Genomic DNA, 23,444 nt, shown 5'->3' on the forward strand with positions numbered 1-23,444 from the left:
ACATATATGTATATATGTATATATATGTATATACGTATGTGTATGTATATATATATAAACTTATATATATATAAACATATAAAGTGTATATATAAACTTATATATATAAACTTTTATAAAGTGTATATATAAACATATATATGCACATATATACATATACATATACATACAGATATATATGTATATGTATATATGTATATATAAATTTCCCCTTCCTCATTTTTATATTCATATGCCTTCTGTGGTGGTGCCAAATTGTTTTCCAAAGAGCTTGTTCCAATTTACGGTCATTACTAATTTATAAAACTGCCTGTTTTAGTTTTTCCATCAATACTGGGAGAATATTTGCATTTATGTTTCATGCTTAAATAAGGTTACATATGCTGGGCATGTTGGCAGGCTGATCAGCACCAAAGTTAAACAATATAAACCTTAATTTAAAATAATAAAGTTATGTGCATTAACTCTTTAGTGATAAGAATAAAGATTTTGTTAACACGCATCTAAGATCTGAAACAATAAATATATACCCAAAAGCTTTTGGAAGTTCTTGGAAGAGAAGTTTTAATCAACACAGAAGGTTAAATTATAACTTAAATTTTTCAGTTGTAGAAAAATCTCAGTGACATCAGTGATTTTATTTCTATAGAATCATTATCTTTTGTGGGCAATTGATAAGATGTTTTAATCACCTTAAAAACCTAAGAAGAAAAAATCTCAAATGGCAGGATCTCTGCCGAAAACTTTTTAAAAAATTATTTGTTTCCTTGTTGAAAGCCAACTATGTGACTGAATTTTTCCTCATAAACATCACGTAATATAATTTGTCCAACAAGTCTATGAGGTTAATGATATCACTACATATTTAAACACCAGAAAAATGAAACTCCACAATATTAACTAGCTCCAGGTGACACAATTAATATGGTATGGTAAGTAAATGAATAGGTAAATGTTTCCCATAAGTACTAGTCACAAGATAAATAGACAAAACATTGTTGAATGAAAAGATTAAACATATGATAGCTGTATAATTGTGCTAAGCCACCTAAAAAAATATGTCTTACCTCAAAAGCAAATGACAAAGAAGGAGTGAAAGGCTTCAGATGACCAAATCTACACAACATTAAGAACACCAAGCAACGGAAAGTTTCCAGTACAGCTGCCTTAGGTCTGAAATAAGTATCATTGACATGTATTAGCTTTAATATGTTCTTTGTAGGTTTACATGTTATAATTCATATGATGAAACACATTTTTTTCTAATTTTCAAGAAATACACAGTATGTTAATGTATTTAAGGAGCATGTGCCTCTGAAGTTGTTTGAAAACAGCCATCACACTAAGAAATAAAATGCATTTTCTTTTTAAAGAAAATCAGCTCCTAATCAATCTATTGCTTAGTTTGAGCACTGATGAGTTAGGATGAAGCATACACTCAATTAATAAATAAAATATCAAAGAACTAAATTTCTAGGATCCAAAGTAAATGAGACTCCTGCCACTCACTAAATACTTTTATACTTCATTCATTTCATTTCATTTTTTTTTTTTAAATAATGTCGATTATTTATTATTGAGAGAGAGAGAGACTGCACAAGCAGGAGAGGGTTAGAGAGAGAGGGAGACACAGAATCTGAAGCAGGCTCCAGGCTCTGAGCTGTCAGCATAGAGCCCGACGCGGGGCTCGAACTCACGGACCGTTAGATCATGACCTGAGCAGAAGTCGGCCGCTTAATCGACTGAGCCACCCAGGCGCCCCATACTTCATTTTATTTATTTATTTATTTATTTATTTAGTCATTCATTCATTCATTCATTCATTTATTTATTTTTTACTTCATTCATTTTAAAAATGACTTGCAGGGGTGCTTAGGTGGCTCAGTGGGTTAGGCTTCCAACTCTTGGTTTTGGTTCAGGTCATGATCTCACGATTTGTGAGATGGAGCCGCATGTCAGCCTCTGACCTGACAGCATGGAGCCTGCTTGGGATTCTTTCCCTCTCTCTCTGTTCCTCAGCCCACCCCCCTCTCTCTCTCAAAATAAAAAATATTTTAAAAAAGAGAAAAAAATGACTTGTAAGGAAGATTTTAACTCTTCTAAAATAATGAACTGTCAATTTCTGAAATATTGGGAAAACGGATAATGTATGATTGTGCCTAATATGATAGGTAGCACAATTATAGTCCTTTGTTATCTATTTTGTGATGTTCATTTTTTGTATGCATGGTATTCTTAAAATTCAAACTCTAAAATAAGTGAACTAAGCATGTTTATGTATCAAATATCAAGCACAGGTAAGTGTTTACAAATTATCTTGTAATGATTGGAATGAACAGCTTTTTTTATTAGCATAAAATAAGCTTCTTATGATATTCATTTGTTGGATAAATATTTTTTGTAACAGGTAAATAGTATTGTTATGACAAGTGAATTTTGTGACTAAAATATTCTTGAATTAATCTCATAATACAGACATATTGTTTAGTTAATTTAGATTATAATGGTATAAAGAAAAAAAGTGAAGAAAATATAAAGTAGTATATTTATTTAACTTAAATATTTCTTCTGCATCTATTTTTAATTTTTTTAATGTTTATTTATTTTTGAGAAAGAGAGAGAGAGAGGGAGAGAGAGTGTGAGCAGGGGAGGGGCAGAGAGAGAGGGAGACACAGAATCCAAAGCAGGCTCTAGGCTATGAGGTGTTAGCACAGAGCCCAATGTGGGTCTCAAACTCATGAACCATGAGATCATGACATGAGCCGAAGTTGGACACTTAACTTACTGAGCCACCCAGGCACCTCTGTTCTGCATCTATTAATTATGACTGTTTCTGTAAAACTGAATACAAATTTTTATACAAAAGAAGAGAACATTTTTTCAAGTTTTTAAACTCAGTTAAAACAGGCTAACAATTTTTGATTTGTTTGTATTCAAGTAATGTGACTTATCTTTTTGTGAATAAGATATAAAATCAAATTAAAATTTTTCTCCTTGTAAAATAATGCTACATAATTGGTATAAGCTATTTTTTAAAATTGGTATCTGGGTAGGTTCCAAGGGAAAGAAAAGGAAATTTCTATTTTATCTTATTTACTTTTTTAAAGTTCATTTATTTACTTTGAGAAAGAGAGAGAGAAGGCACAAGCAGGGGAGGAATAGAGAGAAAGAGAGAGAGAATCCCAAGCAGGCTCTGCACTGCCAGTGCAGATCCTGACTCGGGGCTGGTCCCACAACCATGAGATCATGACCTGACTGAAATCAAGAGTTGGATGTTCAACCGACTGAGCCACCAAGGTAGTCCATAAAATTTCTATTGTAAAACACAATTAATTTCTATTAATTATATTCTATTATTTGCTTTTAATCTTTTATATTGTGAGAAGAAATCTACATATAAAGAAATATATAAAACAGAAATGTGCAATTTGATAATTTTTAACAAATCAAGAACCTTGCAACCATCACTCAATATCAGCACCCCCAAAGAGAACTCTTACCTCCTCAGTACTTCTACCTTCCCTCTATCTCAGAAAGAATCAGTACCCTTTTATGATAATCATATTCTCTTTGCTCTGTTTTAAATTTATATTTTTACCACATTAGCATAAATTTTTAAAAGTTCCTGTATAGGTGTTTCTTTTTACTTTTAATAAATGGGATTGTATTGTATGCACTGTGTGTATCTAGCATCTTTCACTTAGTGTTAATGAGATGCTTCTTTGACGTTGCATATAGCAGCAGGTCATGCTTTTCACTCTTGTATACTGTTCATTGCATGAATATGCTGATATTCATGCATTGATATGCCTTGTAAAGGACATCAGGACTGTTGGCTACACTTGTTTATTATGAAAAATGCTGTCTGAACATTCTTTTCCGTGCCTTTAGACTTCCAGGTAATATTGTTTATATGTTGAAATTTAGTAAAATCTTCAGTATTTCAAGTTAGTTATCACAATATAAACTCTCCCCTCAGTGTGTGAGCCCTTCATCAGTAGGGACTGTCAATACTTTTAATGATAGTCATGTGGGATAAAAGGTGTTTTCTACTCATAAAATTTGCAAACAGCATCTCTGATTTGAAGATTTTATTTTTTACTATCTTAATGAGGGTTAATTATTGAAGAACTGACTTTCTTAATGTTATTATAGTCTAAGTAATCAATTTTATCTTTAGGAATAGGGATTTGTGTGTACCATTTAACATTTTTACCTACTTTAAGGTTATAGAGATACATTACTATGCTATTTTCTGGAATATTGGTTTTCCATTCACTTGTAAATCTACAATCCCCTGGCCCCAGGATTAACTTTTTATGGTGTGAAATATTTGTCAAGTTTATTTTTCTTATTCCTATGTGGAAATCCAATGTTTCCAAGACCATTTATTGAAAAGACAGCCTTTTCCCATAGCTCTGCAGGGACACCTTTGTCACAAATCAAGTATGTATGTATATATATATATAGATATTTCCTAGGTTCTCTGTTTTAATCTTTGTGCCAATAAAGCATGTCTAATTACTGTAGCTTTATAATAAATCTTGATAGCCAGTAGTGCAACTATTGCCATTTTGTTAAATCTCAAGACTATGTTGACTATTACAGGTCCTTTTCATTCCCATATACGTATGTCTTAGAAATGCCTACCCAATTCCAGAAAAAGCCTTTTTACAATTTTAATTCCAACTGTATTAAATATGTAAGTCAATTTGGTGAGAATTGTAATGTTTATAAGACTGAGCATTCCAATCTTTGAATATTGTTATCTCTCCATTTATTTAAATTATTTTTCATAATATTTCAATAGTTTGACAATGTTCTATAGAGATATTTTACTCATTTTTTAAGTTTTTATTTTAATTTCAGTTAGTTAACGTGCAGTGTTATATTAGTTTCATGGGTACCATAGAGTGATTCAACACTTCCATACATCACCCAGTGCTCATCACAAGTGCACTCTTTAACCCGTAGAACCTATTTCACCCATCCCCACTTTCCACTCCTCTCAGGAAACCATCAGTTTGTTCTCTATAGTTAAGAGTCTGTTTCTTGGTTTGTCTCTCTCCCTCTTTCTTTTTTTCCCTTTGCTCATTTGTTTTGTTTCTTAAATTCCACATATGAGTGAAATCATATGGTATTTGTCTTTCTCTGACTGACTTATTTCTCTTGGCATTATATTCTCTAGCTCCATCCATGTCATTGCAAATAGTAAGACTTCACTCTTTTTTGTAGCTAAATAATATTCCATTATATGCATATAAAATATATCATTATATATATCATCATATGGAATATGTATTATTACATATATAATATATGTCATTACATATATGTAATACATATCATATCTTCTTTACCCATTCATCAATTGATAGATTGCTTTAATCCATTTTGAATTTATTTGGTGTATGGTGTATGTTTCATTCTTTTGCATGTGGCTGACCAGTTTTTCCAACACCATCTATAGAACAGATGAGTTTTTCCCAATGAATATTCTTTCCTGCTTTGTTGAAGATCAATTGACCATATAATTATAGGTTTATTTGTGGGTTTCCTATTCTGTTCTATTGATCTATGTGTCTATTTTTGTGCCAGTACCATACTGCTTTGATCACTACAGCTTTGTAACGTAACTTGAAGTCCAGAGCTGTGATGCCTCTAGCTTTGTTTTTCAAAATTGCTTTGGTTACTCAAGGCCTTTTGTGGTTCCATATAAATTTTAGAATTGTTTGTTCTAGTTCTATAAAAAAAGAGTTACTGGTATTTTTGTAGGGATTGCAATGAATGTGTAGATTACTTTAGGTAATATAGACATTTTAATAATATTTGTTCTTCCAAAGCATGAACCTAAAATATCTTTCCATTTCTTTGTGTCATCTTCAATTTATTTCATCAGCATACAGTTTTCAGAATTCAGGTCTGTGTCACCTCTTCGATTAGGTTTATTACTAGGTACCTTATTATTGTTGCTGTAATTATAAACGGGAATGTTTTCTTATTTCTCTCTCTGCTGCTTCATTATTGGTGTATAAAAATGCAACAGATTTCTATACATAGATTTTGTATTCTGTGACTTTACTGAATTTATCAGTTCTAGCAGTTTTTTTGTTGGAGTCTTTCAGGTTTTCTATATGGAGTATTAGGTCATCTGCAAATACTGGAAGTTTTACTTCTTCATTACTAATGTGGGTGCATTTTATACCTTTTTGTGTCTGATTGCTATGGACTTCCAGTACTATATTGAATACAAGTGGTGAGGGTGAACATCCTTGTCTTGTTCCCGACCTTAGAAGGAAAGCTCCTAGTTTTTCCCCATTGAAGATTATATGAGCTGCAGGTCTTTTGTAGGTTGCCTTAATGATGTTGAGGTGTGTTCCCTCTATTTTTATCACTTTACGACACTTTTTTTAAAGCCTATTTCTTTATTTTGAGTGAGAGAGAGAACGTATGCAGGAGGGACAAAGAGAGAGGGAGAGAGAGAGAATCCCAAGGAAGCTCTGCACTGTCAGCATGAACCATGAGATCATGCTCTGAGCTGAAACCAAGAGTCAGACACTTAACCAACTGAGCCACCCAGGCACCTGTGAGGGTTTTTATCATGAATGGATGCTGTACTTTGTCAAATGCTTTTTCTGAATTTATTGAAATGATCATATGTTCTTATCCTTTCTCTTACTGAGATGATATGTCATGTTGATTGATTTGTGAATACTAAACCACCCTTGCAATCCAGGAATAAATCTCAGTTCATCGTGGTGAACACTTTTTTAATGTATTGTTGGATTCTGTTTCCAGTATTTTCTTGAATATTTTTGAATCTTTATTCACCAGAGACATTGGCCTGTAGTTCTTTTTTTTGGTGGAGTATTTATCTGGTTTTGCTATCAAAATACTACTGGCCTCATAGAATGAATTGGAAGCTTTCCTTCCTCTTCCTTTTTTTTTTTTTTTGGAATAGTTTGAAAAGAATAGGGATTAGTTCTTTAAATGATTGGTAGAATTCCCTGGGAAGCTTAGACCTGAACTTTTGTTTGTTGGAATTTTTTTTTATTATTGATTTGATTTCTTTGCTGGTTATTAGTTTGTTCAAATTTTCTATTTCTTCCTCATTCAGTTTCAGGAAGTTATATGTTTCTAGGAATTTATTTACTTCCTTTTGGTTGGTCAATTTGTTGGCATATACTTTTTCATAATATTCTTTCATAATTGTTTGTATTTCTGTGGTATTATTGTTATTTCTCCTCTCCCATTTGTGATTTTATTTGAGTCCTTTCTTTTTTCTTGATAAATCTGGCTAGAGGTTTATCAATTTTATTGGTTTTTCAAAGAACCAGCACCTGGCTTCAATGATCTGTTCTATTGATTTTAAGTTTCTGTATTATTTATTTTAGCCCTAATCTTTATTATTTTCTTCCTTCTGCTGGTTTTAGGTTTGTTTATAGCTGTTTTCCTAACTCCTTCAGGTACAAGGTTAAGTTGTTTAGTTAAGATTTTTCTTGCTTCCTTAGGTAAACCTGTATTGCTGTAATTTCCCTCTAAGAACTACTTTTGCTGCATCCCAAAGGTTTTTGAACCATTGAGTTTTGATATTTATTTCTTTCCATTCACTTTTTTCATTCCTTTGTTATTTTTTTAATTTTTTTAATTTTATTTTTTAAATTTACATCCAAGTTAGTTAGCATATAGTGCAACAATGATTTCAGGAATAGATTCCTTAATGCCCCTTGCCCATTTAGCCCATCCCCCCTCCCCCAACCCCTCCAGTAACCCTCTGTTTGTTCTCCCAATTTAAAAGTCTCTTATGTTTTGTCCCCCTCCCTGTTTTTATGTTATTTTTGCTTCCCTTCCCTTATGTTAATCTGTTCTGTGTCTTAAAGTCCTCATATGAGTGAAGTCATATGATATTTGTCTTTCTCTGACTAATTTCGCTTAGCACAATACCTCTCGTTCCATCCACGTAGTTGCAAATGGCAAGATTTCATTCTTTTTGATTGCCTAGTAATACTCCATTGTGTGTGTGTGTGTGTGTGTGTGTGTATGTGTGTGTGTGTGTGTGTGTGTGTGTGTGTATATATATATATATATATATATATATATATATATATATCATATATATATCCATCCCATCTTCTTTATCCATTCATCCATCTATGGACACTTGGGCTCTTTCCATACTTTGGCTATTGTTGATAGTGCTGCTATAAACACTGGGGCGCATGTGTCTCTTTGAAACAGCATACCTGTATCCCTTGGATAAATACCTAGCAGTGCAATTGCTGGGTCGTAGGGTAATTCTATTTTTAATTTTTTGAGGAACCTCCATAGTGTTTTCCACAGTGGCTGCACCAGCTTACATTCCCACCAGCAATGCAATAGAGATTCTCTTTCTCAGCAACCTCGCCAACACCTGCTTTTGCCTGAGTTGTTAATGTTAGCCATTCTGACATGTGTGAGGTGGTATCTCATTGTGGTTTTGATTTGTATTTCCCTGATGTTGAGTGATGTTGAGCATCTTTTCATGTGTCAGTTGGCCATCTGGATGTCTTCTTTGGAGAAGTGTCTATTCATGTCGTTTGCCCATGTCTTCAACTGGATTGTTTTTTGGGTGTGGAGTTTGATATGTTCCTTATAGATTTTGGATACTAACCCTTAATCTGATATGTAGTTTGCCAATATCTTTTCCCATTCTGTCGATTGCCTTTTAGTTTTGCTGATTGTTTCCTTCACTGTGCAGAAGCTTTTTATTTTAATGAGGTCCCAGTAGTTCATTTTTGCTTTTGTTTCCCTTGCCTCTAGAGATGTGTTGAGTAAGAAGTTGCTGTGGCCAAGTTCAAAGAGGTTTTTGACTGCTTTCTCCTCGAGAATTTTGATGGCTTCCTGTCTTACATTGAGGTCTTTCATCCATTTTGAGTTTATTTTTGTGTATGATGTAAGAAAGTGGTCTAGGTTCATTCTTCTGCATGTCGCTGTCCAGTTTTCCCAGCACCACTTGCTGAAGAGACTGTCTTTATTCCATTGGATATTCATTCCTTCTTTGTCAAAGATTAGTTGGCCATACATTTGTGGGTCCATTTCTGGGTTCTCTATTCTGTTCCAATGATCTGAGTGTTTTTGTGCCATCTATGCACTTTTTGATTTCTTCTTTTATTTCTTTACCTATTCATTGTTTATAGCATATTATTTCACCTCCATGTATTTGTGTTTTTTGCAGATTTTTTCTTGTAGTTGACTTCTAGTTCCATACCATTGTGGTCAGAATGGGTACATAGTATGACTTCAATTTTTTTCAATTTATTGTTGCTTTTTTTGTAGCCTAATATATGATCTATTCCGGAAAGTGCTCCATGTGCACTTGAAAAGGATGTGTATTCTGTTCTTTTAAGATGGAATGTTCTGAATACATTTGTAAAATCTATCTGTCCCAGTGTGTCATTCAAAGCCATTGTTTCCTTGTTGATTTTCCATTTTATGATCTATTGATGTAAATGGGATATTAACATCCCCTATTATTGTATTATTAGCAACTAATTCCTTTATTAACTATTTTTTGTAATTTTTTAAAAAGCTTATTTATTTTGAGAGAGAGAGAGAGAGAGAGAGAGAGAGAGCATGAGTGGAGGAGGGGAGAGAGAGAGGGAAAGAGAAAGAATCCCAAGCAGGCTCTGCATTGTCTGCACAGGATCCAATGCGGGGCTCAACCCCATGAACTGTGAGATCATGACTGAGCCAAAGTCAAAAGTCAGATGCTTAAACAACTGAATCACCCAGGCACCCTTGTTTTATGTATTTGAATGTTCTCCTGTTGGGTCCATAAATATTTACATTTGTTACATCTTATTGTTCAATTGTCCTCTTTATTGTCTCCTTTATTATTATATGCTGCCCTTCCTTGTTTCCTGTTACAGTCTTGATTTAAAGTCTCTTTTCTTGGAGTGCTTGTGTGGCTCAGCTGGTTAAGTGTTTGACTCTTGGTTTCAGCACAGGTCATGATCCCAGGGTCATGGGATCAAGCCCCATATCAGGCTCCAGACTGAGTGTGGATCCTGCTTAAGATTTTCTCTCTCTCCCTGTGTCCCTCTCCCCAACGCATACTCTCTCTAAAACAAAACAAAACAAAACAAAAAACTATACTATTGGTATTAGCTTATTGCTACCTCTCATAAGTATATGCAACCAATAGAATTATTATCTTTAAAATGTGAGATCCTGATTCTTCGGATCTGGGTTAATTATTTCAGAGGGAACTGTGACATATTTTTCCATTTTATTAGTTCATGGCTCTGTAGGTACTTTATTTCTAGTCTAGAAAAGTAGGGATAGAGAGCCCCCCAAAAATAAATTATAAACACAAGTGTTTATAGGTGCATGTTCTAAACCATCCCATTAACCAGTATGTTCATTTTGATCTTGATGATTTGGTGATTGATAAAACTCCAGAATCTGCTGTTATTCCAGAACACCAATTAAGCATTCCTTGGGAAAGCAACATAATATTTAATATAAATTAAGCATGTGTTTCCTGGACTTTTATTTTTACAATTTCCTGAAAGTAATGGTATTGGTTACCTACTTAAACAATTACACTACAACAAAGATAAGATCTCAAGAATGACTGAGTTTGTTTTGTTTTGTTTTGTTTTGTTTTGCAGTTTTTCACCAAGTTACCGTATATGTAAACTGTAGAATACGTGAATTTGGGAGTCACATTGCTTGGGTTTCTACTGTGTTCTATCTCTTACTATCTGTCTGTCTGACTTTCTTAGCCTATAAAATGGGCTTTATAGTAATTCTTATCTCAGGGCATTGTTGTAAGAATTAATAACATATTCCATGGCACATATTAAGTGCATAAATATAGGTATTAGTGTTAATATTAATATTTGATAAATTCTAAGTAATAATGAATAGGTATTTTTCTACATACTTCCTACCATAAATGCATTTTAAAATTGTGCAAGTGAATGCATTTTCTCACTAGGGTAGTATTTAAAGCAAGATTCTTTAAATATGCTGTGTGAGGGAAAGGACATACACTTTAAGTACATAGCACACACATTCTGGCATATATGTGAACTGTTCAATGGCAAAGGAAAAGTACCCAATATGTTTCATATTTTATTAATTACTCAGAGTTATGGTCTATGTTTTGCCAAATTACTCATTACACTTATAAGTTTTCTTTAATAACCTTAAAAAACCTAAATCTCATTTAAAAGGCTTAGATTGTAAATGCATTCTTGATTTTAAAAATTGGATAAACTACACTGTTTAACAACATACTGTGAAATTATAGTTTCAACTTTATTTTTTAATAACAAATGTTTGATGAATGTTGAAGTTTCACATATATTTTTAAGACAACATTATAAACTACACAAAAGGAAAGAATCTCACTTCTTACCTTTGATCCAGAAGAAATCCAATGGAGGTCAATGTCAGAATAATGAAGCAAACCCTCAGAAGGAGGGTAACTTGTGATAGTGCCTGTCAAGAAAATACAGAGACCAAAGATTCTTTAGGAGAGTTATCAAAAAGAACATTAGAACTTAAAGCTGTCAAGAAAACCAGCCTCAAATTTTATTTTATATTACACCATTTGTCACTGGCATTTTTCAAAAAGGCTAATTATGCAGTAGACATTTTGGTTTCCTTAATGTCATTTAATTATCTTGCTGAACGCTTGGGAGAATGAAGTGGACACTTCCACAGAACTATTTTGTTTAAAATATTCTTTCTAAAAATTCTCCTTTAAAGGTATGACTGTCATAATTCTTTGAAACACCTGTGCCCCACATATGGAGAAATCACTTACATTTTTATGAATAAATAGCACAGTCCAATAGTTATTTTTATTATCACAAATTCTTTGTGGTTTCAAACCCAACACTGTTTTTAATACAGAAAATATTTAAAGCAGAACGTGTTTATGCGTGCCAACACATAAATGAAACATATTGCACAAATATATATTCATATTTGATGAAATCTACAGATTTCCTATGTACATGCCAAGGGTTATCTTTTCAATTATTGTAATAAAACATTTTAATCATAATTATAAATGAATTATGCATTTTGTTTACATGTCAAAATTTAATAATAATGTTTATTGAGCATCTACTATTTTATAGCTTCTATGTTATATGTTTCATATATTTCAATTCTTTTCTTTAGTCCCAACAACCTTACAGATAAGGTATCATTATATCTGCTTCATATAAGAATAAGGTAACTTTTCCATCATCACATAGAAATAAATGACACCTCTGAAATTCAAAATACATTTCCCTGACCTCAAAGTATGACAATGGTGGAATAAATATGAGCAACAAACCTAAACAGTCAGGGGCAGAGAGGTTGCAGAGCTAATATTTAGGGTCAGATGAATACTGTTTTCATGTGAGAGTGGATATGTAAAAGCAAGAAGTCGGATGCGCACCCCTTGAATGATTCCCCTACTCACTGATGGTGTTTATGTTGCATCTTAATGAGAACACCAGAAGTGTGACACAGCAAAGTGGCTAATAGAGTTATCAAAACATGCAAACACTCTTTCTCTGCTTTTTCATGAAATACCTAGAGGTAATTTCAACTCATTTATTAACTAATATATATACCTACAAAAACTGCATCTCTCCACAGTTTTAAACAGTAAGCAAAAGCCATCAATCACAAACACTGTTCACGTCCAATACCCCCTCTCCACACTGCCTTATACATCAAGCCTGACCTCACAGCCAACTTACAACACCTCTCTATTCAGTATCGTATGCTTGGATGGTACCCGGAATTGAAAGGGATTTAAAAGCTTCCAAAGCAATAGTTTCCTAGACGAGTATTGATGAGTAATCAAAAATATGAATAAAAAATATCGATTTGTTTTGGAGTATGGGGACTAGGTAGGTATCAGATATAAGAGGGAAAGCTCAGTGGACACCAGAATGTTTTAGTGGAGAGCTATAGAGTGCTATTTGGATATGTGGAATTCAGCAATGACTGCTTTGGGACAATGCAGCAAAAGTGCCAGGAAATTATTTTCAGGGTGGTAGAAGTAACTAGGTCTGTTTAAGTAGATTAATGGCTGTTTAAGGGATATGTTCTAAAGGCTCCAAGAGCTTCAATTTCTACTTAGAATAAAACTCAAAAGTCCTTACTCTGGCCCATATATAACACATCCCCTCACCATATTGTCCCCTAGTAATCTCTCTGCCTTTCATATCACAAATTTTGTTCTTCTTTCAACATGGCAAGCATCCTTCCCACTCAAGTCTGTTTTATTTACTGTTGCTTCTATTGGAACAACTTCCCCCAGGGATCCTTAGGATTCTTCATTCCTTCATTTTACTGAGGTACTATTCAAATGGACATCCTTGTTTGTCATATATAAAATAGCACTTTTTCATAATCATCTATAACCTTATTTGTTATATTGTTCTCCATACAACACTTTTGTACAATTATACATTTATACACTTATCATTTCTATACAATTGTAGGTTTGTCCATTCTTTTGTTTTTGTTGTCTGTCCTACCCCACTAGAATGTAAGCTCCATTAGAGGTTATGTTTTGTTATTCACTGTTATATCTCAAGCATCTAGAACATTTCCTGGCACATAGTCAGTACTCAAATATTTTTCTTGAATGACTGACCAAATGAATGAATATTTTATTATATTTTTGTTTTAATGTCAATGTCTTTGATATTAATAATTTCTTAAATTATCAATTGGTTTAGTCAATACTTTAATACCTTATAACATTAAATATATAATTTCCTATCAGTGTTTTAGTTTATTAAAATTAAATTATATTAAATGAGTTAAAATTTGGTATTTCATAAATTAATATTAATAATTTAATATCATATGTTAAGTGTTTCAAAGTGTTCAATATGTTAAATATTAAATCCTTTAATATTTATTTCATTCCTTAAAGAACAGAATTGTCCTAAAGACAAGAGTCCACTTCTTTATTTAACTTCTAAGGTTTTCCATAGAGCATCATTTGATAAGCTAATTAAGGCATATAATCAATTAGTTATATCTAATTTCTACATATTCATTTCATAAATGTTTATTGAGCATGTGCTAGCCATCATAGTAGGTATGAGTTTAAGAAAGTGATCAAGATGGACAAAATCTCTACCCTAGAAAACATACTGCTTTAATCCCTGATTATATGATCATAGGCTAGCTATACTAGAGCAAAAAGGGAAAAAAACTAACAAACACATAAAATAGGATGGATAGGCTTTGACCATAAACAGTTAGACTCTGGTGTTTTAAACAATATGTGAAATGACTTAAAGACTGTTAGTTTTTTATAACAAATAAAACTTTATTTTTCATTGGGTTAAATCTCATTTCACACATTCCACTACTGGTAAATCTTTTATGTAAAATATTGCTGTCCTAAAATGCTAAGATGGAATTATTCTAAATTAACCTTTGAATGCATTATAAGTTTTTATCACACACACAAACACAAAAACATACGAAGAAGACCATAACTATGAAAGTTTTATCAAGCAAGGAATTATTTTTCCTTTTTAAAAGTTATCTTTCAAATCAGCAGTTCAGTTGCCCTTATTTCCATTGAAGTTTCCTAGTGCAGCAATCACTGTACAAATTTGTATGCCTGAAAAACTCTACTTCTGTGCAACTTACTTTTAAGGAAAAAACAAAACAAAACAAAACAAAACAAAAACAAGAAAACACCTCAGAAGCAGCATTAATTACATAGGAATTCTAGTAGAATTACATGTTTGATTCAAACTGCATAATCAATGAGCTGTGGGAATCCTTCCTCTGCTCACAAATATAAAGAAGAAAGCTTTTTGCTTCTTGACTGGGGATATCACCCTGTTAACATTACATGGAAAAACACTGTTGATCAACATAACTACCTTTCATACTTCCCCACCTGACAAATCTCACAGAGGGAGGTATCAGCTCCATACGCTGTGTCATAAAATATTCCTATGCCTCTATGTAAACAAACTCTTTTTTCAAACTTTGTTGTTTCGTCAAAAATGCTTTGATAATATTTTCTATGATTTTTTTTCAAAGTACTTCAAAATGAAGATGTCTGGATTTTGTGATTCTAACAAGGTAGTATGCTTTTAGGAGTTTGTCTAAAAGGTGTCTGAGAAGAACCACTAAAGTAATTATTTTGATTCAAAATGCTTCTCTTCCTAAACGTTGTTATAATGAGGTCAGAATCGCCTAATACTTAAATCTTTGTGACTTGTGATGTGAAGGCAGCAGACTGGGTTTGCTGGCACAGCTGCTAGTCTGCCTCACCCAATCTGTGACTGTGGGCTCCACCTTCTAGAAGCTGTAGAAATCCACAGAAAGTGCCAGTCGAGTCCAGTATACCAGACCATGCATGGGAGAAAACCATGGAGGTGAGAGAAGGATTAGTAGGGCTTGTAATATTAGAGCTTACTAAGGACTGGCAATAGTTCATGGCCAGGCTGGATAACCTCACTGGGCACTGGGTAGAGAAGACAGAAGGGTCTTGACTGAATATTGGTTAATCATTAATCCCAGGGTGAGCAACCTCAGAATTAAAGGTCACACAACAGTTGCTGGAAGTAGATCTATTTTGACATGATATCTTTCTTAGTTGTTCAGTAAAACTATTTGGGGGATCATTGAAACTACTCTAAATTATCAGTGTTTGCTTCAAGATCTCACTGAAATCTGTACACCAACTTTCGCTATACTTGTGATAGAAAACTCTTATTATTTTTTTCACTAAGAAATAAATGGAAATATAAGCTATATTTCTTTCAGTTATTCCCCAAAACACAAAAGAAAACAGGAAATGTTAAAGGATAGTCTCAGAAAGACAAATTTTCTTTTCATGAGGATTTCTTTTATTAAGAAAATATGACTCCTCAGAACTGTGTATTTAGACTTTGAGTTTCCAAAGTTAAGTTAAAATGTCTAATTTTTACACATTTTTCATAAATAAAACTAGGATCTTAATTCAAATTATAAGAAGCTTATGATTGGATTTATTATTAGTATTAAAGGAGCTACCTGATAGTGATCAAATTTTGGGACAATACTAATAACATGAAGATATGTTCAATTTCATAGTTAATATTGCATTATTTAATGTAAATTATGTTTTTAATGTGTGATTTCTCACTTAATTATAATTCAATTTAGTGTACAAAAATTATATTTTTCATTGGAACTCACAATGAGCACTTTTCTAAGTTCCTGAAGCTTATGTTCATCAGACAGGTAGTTTTTTAAAATATCCTTCCTTTAATACACACATATTACATTATTTCATAGCTTTCAGTTATAACTGATGCTCATTTTGGCTCCCATTTCTTTTTTTCACATTACTTCAGTTACCACCTAAAAACTTTAGGAAATTAAATTAAATCTCAGTGGACTGCACTGGAAGAAATTAGACACTGGATACTGACCTGAGAGATTTCATGTAAGACCTAAGTTAGATCTAATTTGTGCAAGTGACACTGTAATACAAGAGTACAATTAGATATATCGACTTTATTCAAAGAGTCTCTTAAAATATGTCAACATGAAAACTTTAGTTACAAAACTGTAGTCCCCATAATATTTTACAGAATACAGCATACAGGGGAATTCAAAACTATAAAAATCTGTTTCCAAATTTATATTGGATATTCTCAGATGCCTCATTAACTTGAAATATATCATCAAATAATCTGTTAAAACCTATATGCAGTAACTTTATTACACATTCTATTATAAGACTGTTAAATATTCAAATTCTTTTGAGTGTGTCTATTATTTGAAAGGATAGCATTGCTTTTACAGTTTTACTTTGGAAACATGCTAGTGTGTCCATATTTTCATTTCAAACGTGTATTCATGATATCACCCCATGAACTGGACCCTGGCAGCTAAGGAATTGATTTCCCAAGCATTACTAAACCAAAATCAACAGAGAAGTCTGTGGGTCATATCACTAAACTAAACACTATATATTTAAATGTATGCATTTCAAGTTTCAGCAAGAAAGGAATGTGCCTTTTACACCTTTGTGGTGGCCATCAAATTGCTTTTTTGACTCCCAAAGTTATTTATACAGAACTTGCACACATAAAACAAGTAAGTATTTATCTACTCTGGTATATGCATAAACAGAAAGGGCTGTGGGACCACAGTAGGGCCCCCAATTACAAGTCAGCCACAACTTTTCTATGTGATTATTGGCTACAGTGAATCTGGAAAAAAAATATTGCTGTTGGATGTTAATGTCTTCATATGCTTTTAAACATCCCTGAGACGAGAATGGCACTACAGAATCTTGCAAATAAGCAACCTTTTTTTCCTAGTTGCACAGCATGTTTTTAGCAAAGAAAAACATGTGTGGGAAACAAGCAAATACACCTTTCAAAATTAATTTGTGTCAGGAATGAAGCTATTTCCAACTCTAATTTCAGTCTGAAAAGGATTTCAACACTTGGCATTTCTCTTTGTCAATATATCTATACGAGTTTCTGTTTTTTATGGCAGCAGAAAAATCTTGTGATGCCTTGCTATAAGTTGCATCTTTTAATATACACCGGGGCTAGCCTCATTTCTGCCCAGGAAGTACTAACTCATGCATATACCCTGAAATCTCTTGGTGAATTTAAGAGTTTCTATTTAAAAATCAAAATGGATAAATTTATTTTTTAATTGTTTTCAATGTTTACTTATTTTTGAGAGACAGAGAGAGAGATAGAGTGCAAGTGAGGGAGGGACAGAGACAAAAATTCTGTCAAGTGAGGGAGACAAAAATTCTGAAGCAGGCTCCAGGCTCCGAGCTGACAGCACAGAGCCTGAACCCAAGAACCTCAGGATCATGACCTGAGGCGAAGTCAGACCTTAACCGACTGAGCCACTCATGTGCCCTCAAAATGGGTAAATTCCTAATTGTGTTTCTATGAATTGGTATAATTTATTTTGGGATTTTGTTTAGTGCAACTAAAAAAAGTTCGATTAACACAAACTATGCTCGATAGTGATACATACATCAAGAGTTAGATATTTAGATGTGGATGATGTAGCTTTTCTTCTGGTTTCATTCAACCATGGAAAACTATGAATACATACATATTTCAGTAATTATTTAGGTAAAAAAAACTAAGATAACAAAATGGAAACTAGAATTCATTGTTTTTTTTGTTATAATCAGTAAAGTCTATTAAATATTTTCCTGTAGGTTTTTAAAAGTCATTGTTTTTGTACAGAGAGTACATATGAACTTATCTATTGTCACTACTTGTAACAATGTTTGGTTATTAATTTTAAATGCAAAAAAACACAAACATGTATGAATAATACCAATTAGTAAATTCTTTCAATAATGATAAAAGGTAAAATGGGCCTTCCTTAATATATAATCTAGTAATGGCTATAATTACTTTTGGTAAATCTATTTTATTAGCAGAATACCCAGACACACACTATTGGATGCTTAGCCAGAAAATATCTGCCATTTCTTCTGTTCTAATACTATGCTGATTTTGTGCAGGTATAAGGAAGTAATGTGCTCAAGGGGAAAGTGAGCGCTTTATCCCCAGGGAATAAATTATGCTTGGTATAATTCATTCATGGTTAATTCATGAGCTGGTATTAGTTATTGGTTCAGTGTGGACATGTGAATTAGTCTTGAATAATGAGACATGAAAGAATATTTGCTGGGAAATATTCTGGGGCTTTTTTTCCTCCTTCCTCAATAAAATGAAATTTACAAGATGTTCTAGAAGAAGTGAACTTGCTGCCTGTGAGTACAGGATGCCTGAAGTTTCTGTAATTATCTTATGATGATGAAAGTCAAGCGCATTATAGAGAAGACTTTTTGGAAGCTCTACATGTTTGAACTGATGAACTAACAAATCCCAGGAACACTTGCCTCTAAATTTCCAGTTATATTTAAGACATATTTAATTGGATATTCTGTTTCTCAGAGCAGCAGATATCTAAAAGACACTCATGCCATAGACAATTTAAGTGAAGGTATCCTGCAAGAAAGTTTATATATTATCGTGTATTTTATAAGCGTTTAAAGCACATTTTTTTGAAAACCATTTTAAATCATATATTTATCAGTGAGAAGGATTTATAGATATCTAACATTTGTTACTTTTGTCTACTCAATTTTATTTCCTTTTTCCTATATACTATCATCTAGTAAATTTTCTTTCAAGCCATTCTTTCTTCTTCACTGACCATGAGGATCCTGTGGAGTAGACCCTGTTCTCCCATTAATGGAATGATAACACTGACTGGTTCAGGGACAAGCAGATGAACCAAACCATAACATCAGACTCCAACTTGTGTCCTTAATTTCTGCAGTTCTTTGGTGGCATTTAAAGCTAGAGCTGCTGGTAGCCATCTTGTCACCATGAAGGCTGAGTCTATAGGAGAATCTGCACTGAGAAAAGCACAGCTACAAAGAAAACGAGAAAGTTCCTGGTAACATTATTTGACTCATTGCATCAGCACTGCCTGAAGAAGAAAGAGTCCGAACTCTTCCATTATAAGAGTTAATAAATTTACCCTGGGTTGAGCATCTGTCACATACAACCAGTGAGTCCCACCTAACACACTCAATAACCTACTTCAAGTAGACTTCTTTCTTGTAATTCACTGTAGAAGATGTATGGAGTATTTGTAATTGTTCCAGTGGCATTACTATACTAGGAATAATAAAATGGTGTGTGATTATTAAGAATGATTCCGTAGGGTTTTATATTAAATTATTAAAAATAACCCTCTAGTGTACCCATTTTTTCCACATATATTATTTGATAATTTCTATTACATATAGCATTTTAAAAACTGATATCTGTAAATAGCACAAATTTGTTCTTTGAAAAAAAGTAATTTATTTTTTCTTGAATTCATGGTCTACTGATCCAATTTATATTCATTTAAAGTTTTTTTCTGGATTTTTGCATCTTTTTTGGACTTTTCCACACTATTCTTTATGTATGAAGATAACTTGTCATGTTTTATTTTTATCTCATTGTCTTTTATCACTATATAATGTGTGTTTTTTTTTAAATAACGGATGACTCTATTAATACACTAACTTTCTCTTGATTTGGCTTTAAATTCTTAAATATATCATTGACTTTCTCATATCTGTTATCACATCTTTGTGTTCTAGAAGTTTAATGTGATTATTAAATGTGCCTTATCATTTTGATAGTCTTGCTTTTTAGATTTTCATAATTTTAATTTCTTTTTAATTTCATCTTCTGTATCTTCAAACATACTAAATTTACTAAATTTATATTCTCCTTCAATTTCTAACATCTGTTGTTTTTGAGAGTTTGGGTCTGTTGTTTGTTGTTTCTGCTAATGCTTTGTCATGATGGCTTGCTTTCTCCCAGAATGTTCCTGTGCTTTTTAACTGAGTTCATAATCATTGGAACTTTATCTGTGGGAATACTCTGACACTTGGGTTTAAGGGGATTGCTCCAAGCATGCTTTGAACATGGGTCTTTTAGACACATGAGACCTAATCTGAGAACACTTTAAATTAAACTCTTAGTTTAGGTTTATAAATTGATGGTTAGTATAAATCCCAGACCCATATCTGAATGAGAGTTGGTTTGTGGTTAAAAATTCTCAAGGAAGACTTTTTATTCTGCCTCCCCAAAGCCAAGTCAATATCAATAGCACATGATTTGATAGTCTACACAAGAACATTTTGGGTATAACTAATTTATACTTAATAGTCTAGAAAAAAATAATTTACCTGTTTAAACAGGAGATAGTGCCAACATTAAAGTAGAAATTACAGAAAAGAATAGAGCACAACTATAAAATGGGGAGTTAATTTTCATTTTCAGATAAAGTGACAGATAATATTCTCACAAAATTTTACTTACAGCTTTATCTGCAAAGGTCTCTTCATAAAATGCTAGCATCAAAGCAAACTGTACAACTGCATATATCCTCAATAGATGAGACACCGATGATGAAAAGGGAGCTTCTTTCCCGGTGACCTAGGAAGACAAGAAAGAAGCTTTATCTTGCTCCCTGGCTTATTCTACTCATTGACATTCACACCAAGTAAAGAGGAGATGTGTAAAAGAAAGGAAAAGCTTTGCTACTTTTTTTTTCCCAAAATTACTCACATTCTTTTTCATTTTGATAGAAAAACATAAAAGTTCAGAAACTTGTTTTTCATTTCAGAAGCATCATGATTATGATTTAGTCTACTTTATAACAAACTGGTATAATAATTGATTCAGCAACATGTACTGATGACAAATACAACTAAAATGAACATAAAAATATGAATACAGAAATATGTCTAGAATTATACATGAAAGTAAAGAAAAAGAAAAAAATGGAAGGTGATTTTTAGTAGTGGAGATAATCATGCCTGAAAGGGAAATATTACATTATTGGAAACAACTTTCCTAAATTATGGAGTTTCCAAAAAATACCACAACTCTACTTTTATAATGCAAATTTAGGCATAAATATGACTTCAGAGTATTCACTTTGGATTATCTATTGAAAAATAGAAAAAATAATAAATGGATCACAGCAAACTAAACTTTTTAGAGCTAATATAAAGCAAATTATTTTCATCTATATCAGATTAGCTCATTGTTACATAACTGATTTTGAACATAACTAAAAATATCTGGGAAATTTCAGCAAAACAGCTTCCATAACTGGATGAAAAAACATCCTCATTTGGATCAAGAGTTTTAAAAAATAACAATATTAAAATAAAAAAAAAGATATTTCCTTATAATATTGGCTAATTTTATACTTACAATTATCTTTGAAACCAACAATAGCTTACCCTTTCTGTTGCTTTCAGGTTACTATTAATGACAGTTATTTTAATAAGGAACCACAATATATATCCTGAAAGGTTGAAAAGAAAATCCTTTTTTTCATCTCTATAAGAATTCCAGATTGAAATTGAATTTTTCATTTGGTTTCCAGGGTTTTAAATCTCCACCTCACTTATTTTTGGGTTTTAATGTGATTTCTGAATTTAATGCTACTGCTGTACCTCAGAATGAATAAGGTTACGATCTAATCTAATAACCACATCATCTTGGTGTGGCTTTTGACCTTCCATTCTAGAGACTTTATTTATTTATTTTTTTTAATTTCAGTATAGTTGACACACAATGTGACATTAGTTTCAGGTATACAACTTAGTGATGTGACAAATTCATACATTATGCTATGTTTGCTACAAGTATAGCTACCATCTATCCTGGTATACTGTTATTACAATATCATTGACTATATTCTTTATGCTGTGACTTTTATTCCTGTGACTTATTCATCCCATAACTGTAAGTCTGTACCTCCTACTCCCCTTCATTCATTGGCTGTGCCAATTTAAATTCCCACCAACAGGATACGGGGATTCTTTTTCTCCACATCTTCACCAGGACTTGTTATTTCTTGTCTTTTTGATTTTAGCCACTCTAACAAGAGTAAGGTGATATCTCATTGTGGTTTTGATTTGCATTTCCCTGATGATTAGTGGTGTTGACCATCTTTTCATTCTTTCATGAACAAAATGAAAGCTAGACTGAAGCATCTTTAAGGCTCCATCTCTAATGTTTTAGGATTCTGTGACCCAGTAACATACGCTTGTGTAGTTTTCGCACTACATAAAGCTTCTTTGCTGTAGGTTTGAGTGGATCTGAAACCTAGCCTCTGCTGCCCTGCTTCCGAACCAGGCTCCCCAGTAAGAGGCAGTGTCATCCTGGGAGAAGGCCCTCCTCTTATCCGCCCCTAGGTGGTACCTACTCAGTAAGTTATGCACCACAGGGCTGTATCTGCCGAAGGGAACATCTTTTTTTTCAGATCTTCATGAAGTCGACATACATACAGGCTGGCTGTCGACCTGACGATATGATACTAATCTTTACCATCACCAACATGAACTCTATTTACCTCTGGGATTTCTTCACTTAGTCCAAGTCTTGGTTTACCTGGACTCCATCCTGGTCCTTTAAATAGGACAGAAAACTTATTGAAGAATCCAGGTGTGGCCCAGAATGTAGTCCATATGTAAACTAAATGGTGGCACTAGAAGAACAAACATAGAGCTTATTTAAAAAAGGAAAAACTCATAACAAAAATATTAAGTACAACTAATCATACATTTTATTTTCTTTATTTACTGTTCAATGACATTTGTATATTTTTTTCTGTAATATACAGGTTATGTGTAATGTGGTTAATGTCGATTAATGTGCAGTTGCATTCCAAATTGTAATTCATTCTATTCATTCTGTGTCCTTTAAGTGTGTTCTTGTCAACATTTCTGAAGTGCCACAAAATTATAATTTTGAAGTTAAAGAAGAGGACAATTATTTAGAAAACAGCACAATAGGAAAAAAAATGAGTTAACAGCTTTACTTCCAATGGAATTAACCAGCACCTTG

At 32.8% G+C, this 23,444-nt stretch overlaps 1 protein-coding gene across 1 annotated transcript in view; it reads right to left on the reverse strand.

Annotated features, from left to right (window-relative positions):
• Positions 1 to 23,444, reverse strand: part of AGMO (alkylglycerol monooxygenase) — a 330,629-nt gene that overhangs the window by 144,634 nt on the left and 162,551 nt on the right. Inside the window, exons 10-13 of the mRNA XM_049642280.1 lie at positions 22,951 to 23,085; positions 20,901 to 21,017; positions 11,405 to 11,487; positions 1,068 to 1,173 (exon numbers count right to left, since the gene is read on the reverse strand). Of these exons, the coding sequence (XP_049498237.1) occupies positions 1,068 to 1,173; positions 11,405 to 11,487; positions 20,901 to 21,017; positions 22,951 to 23,085 (441 nt within the window). The remainder of the gene's footprint in view (positions 1 to 1,067; positions 1,174 to 11,404; positions 11,488 to 20,900; positions 21,018 to 22,950; positions 23,086 to 23,444) is intronic.

This window comes from Panthera uncia, chromosome A2, assembly GCF_023721935.1.
Source record: "Panthera uncia isolate 11264 chromosome A2, Puncia_PCG_1.0, whole genome shotgun sequence".
NCBI classification, from domain to species: Eukaryota; Metazoa; Chordata; class Mammalia; order Carnivora; family Felidae; genus Panthera; species Panthera uncia.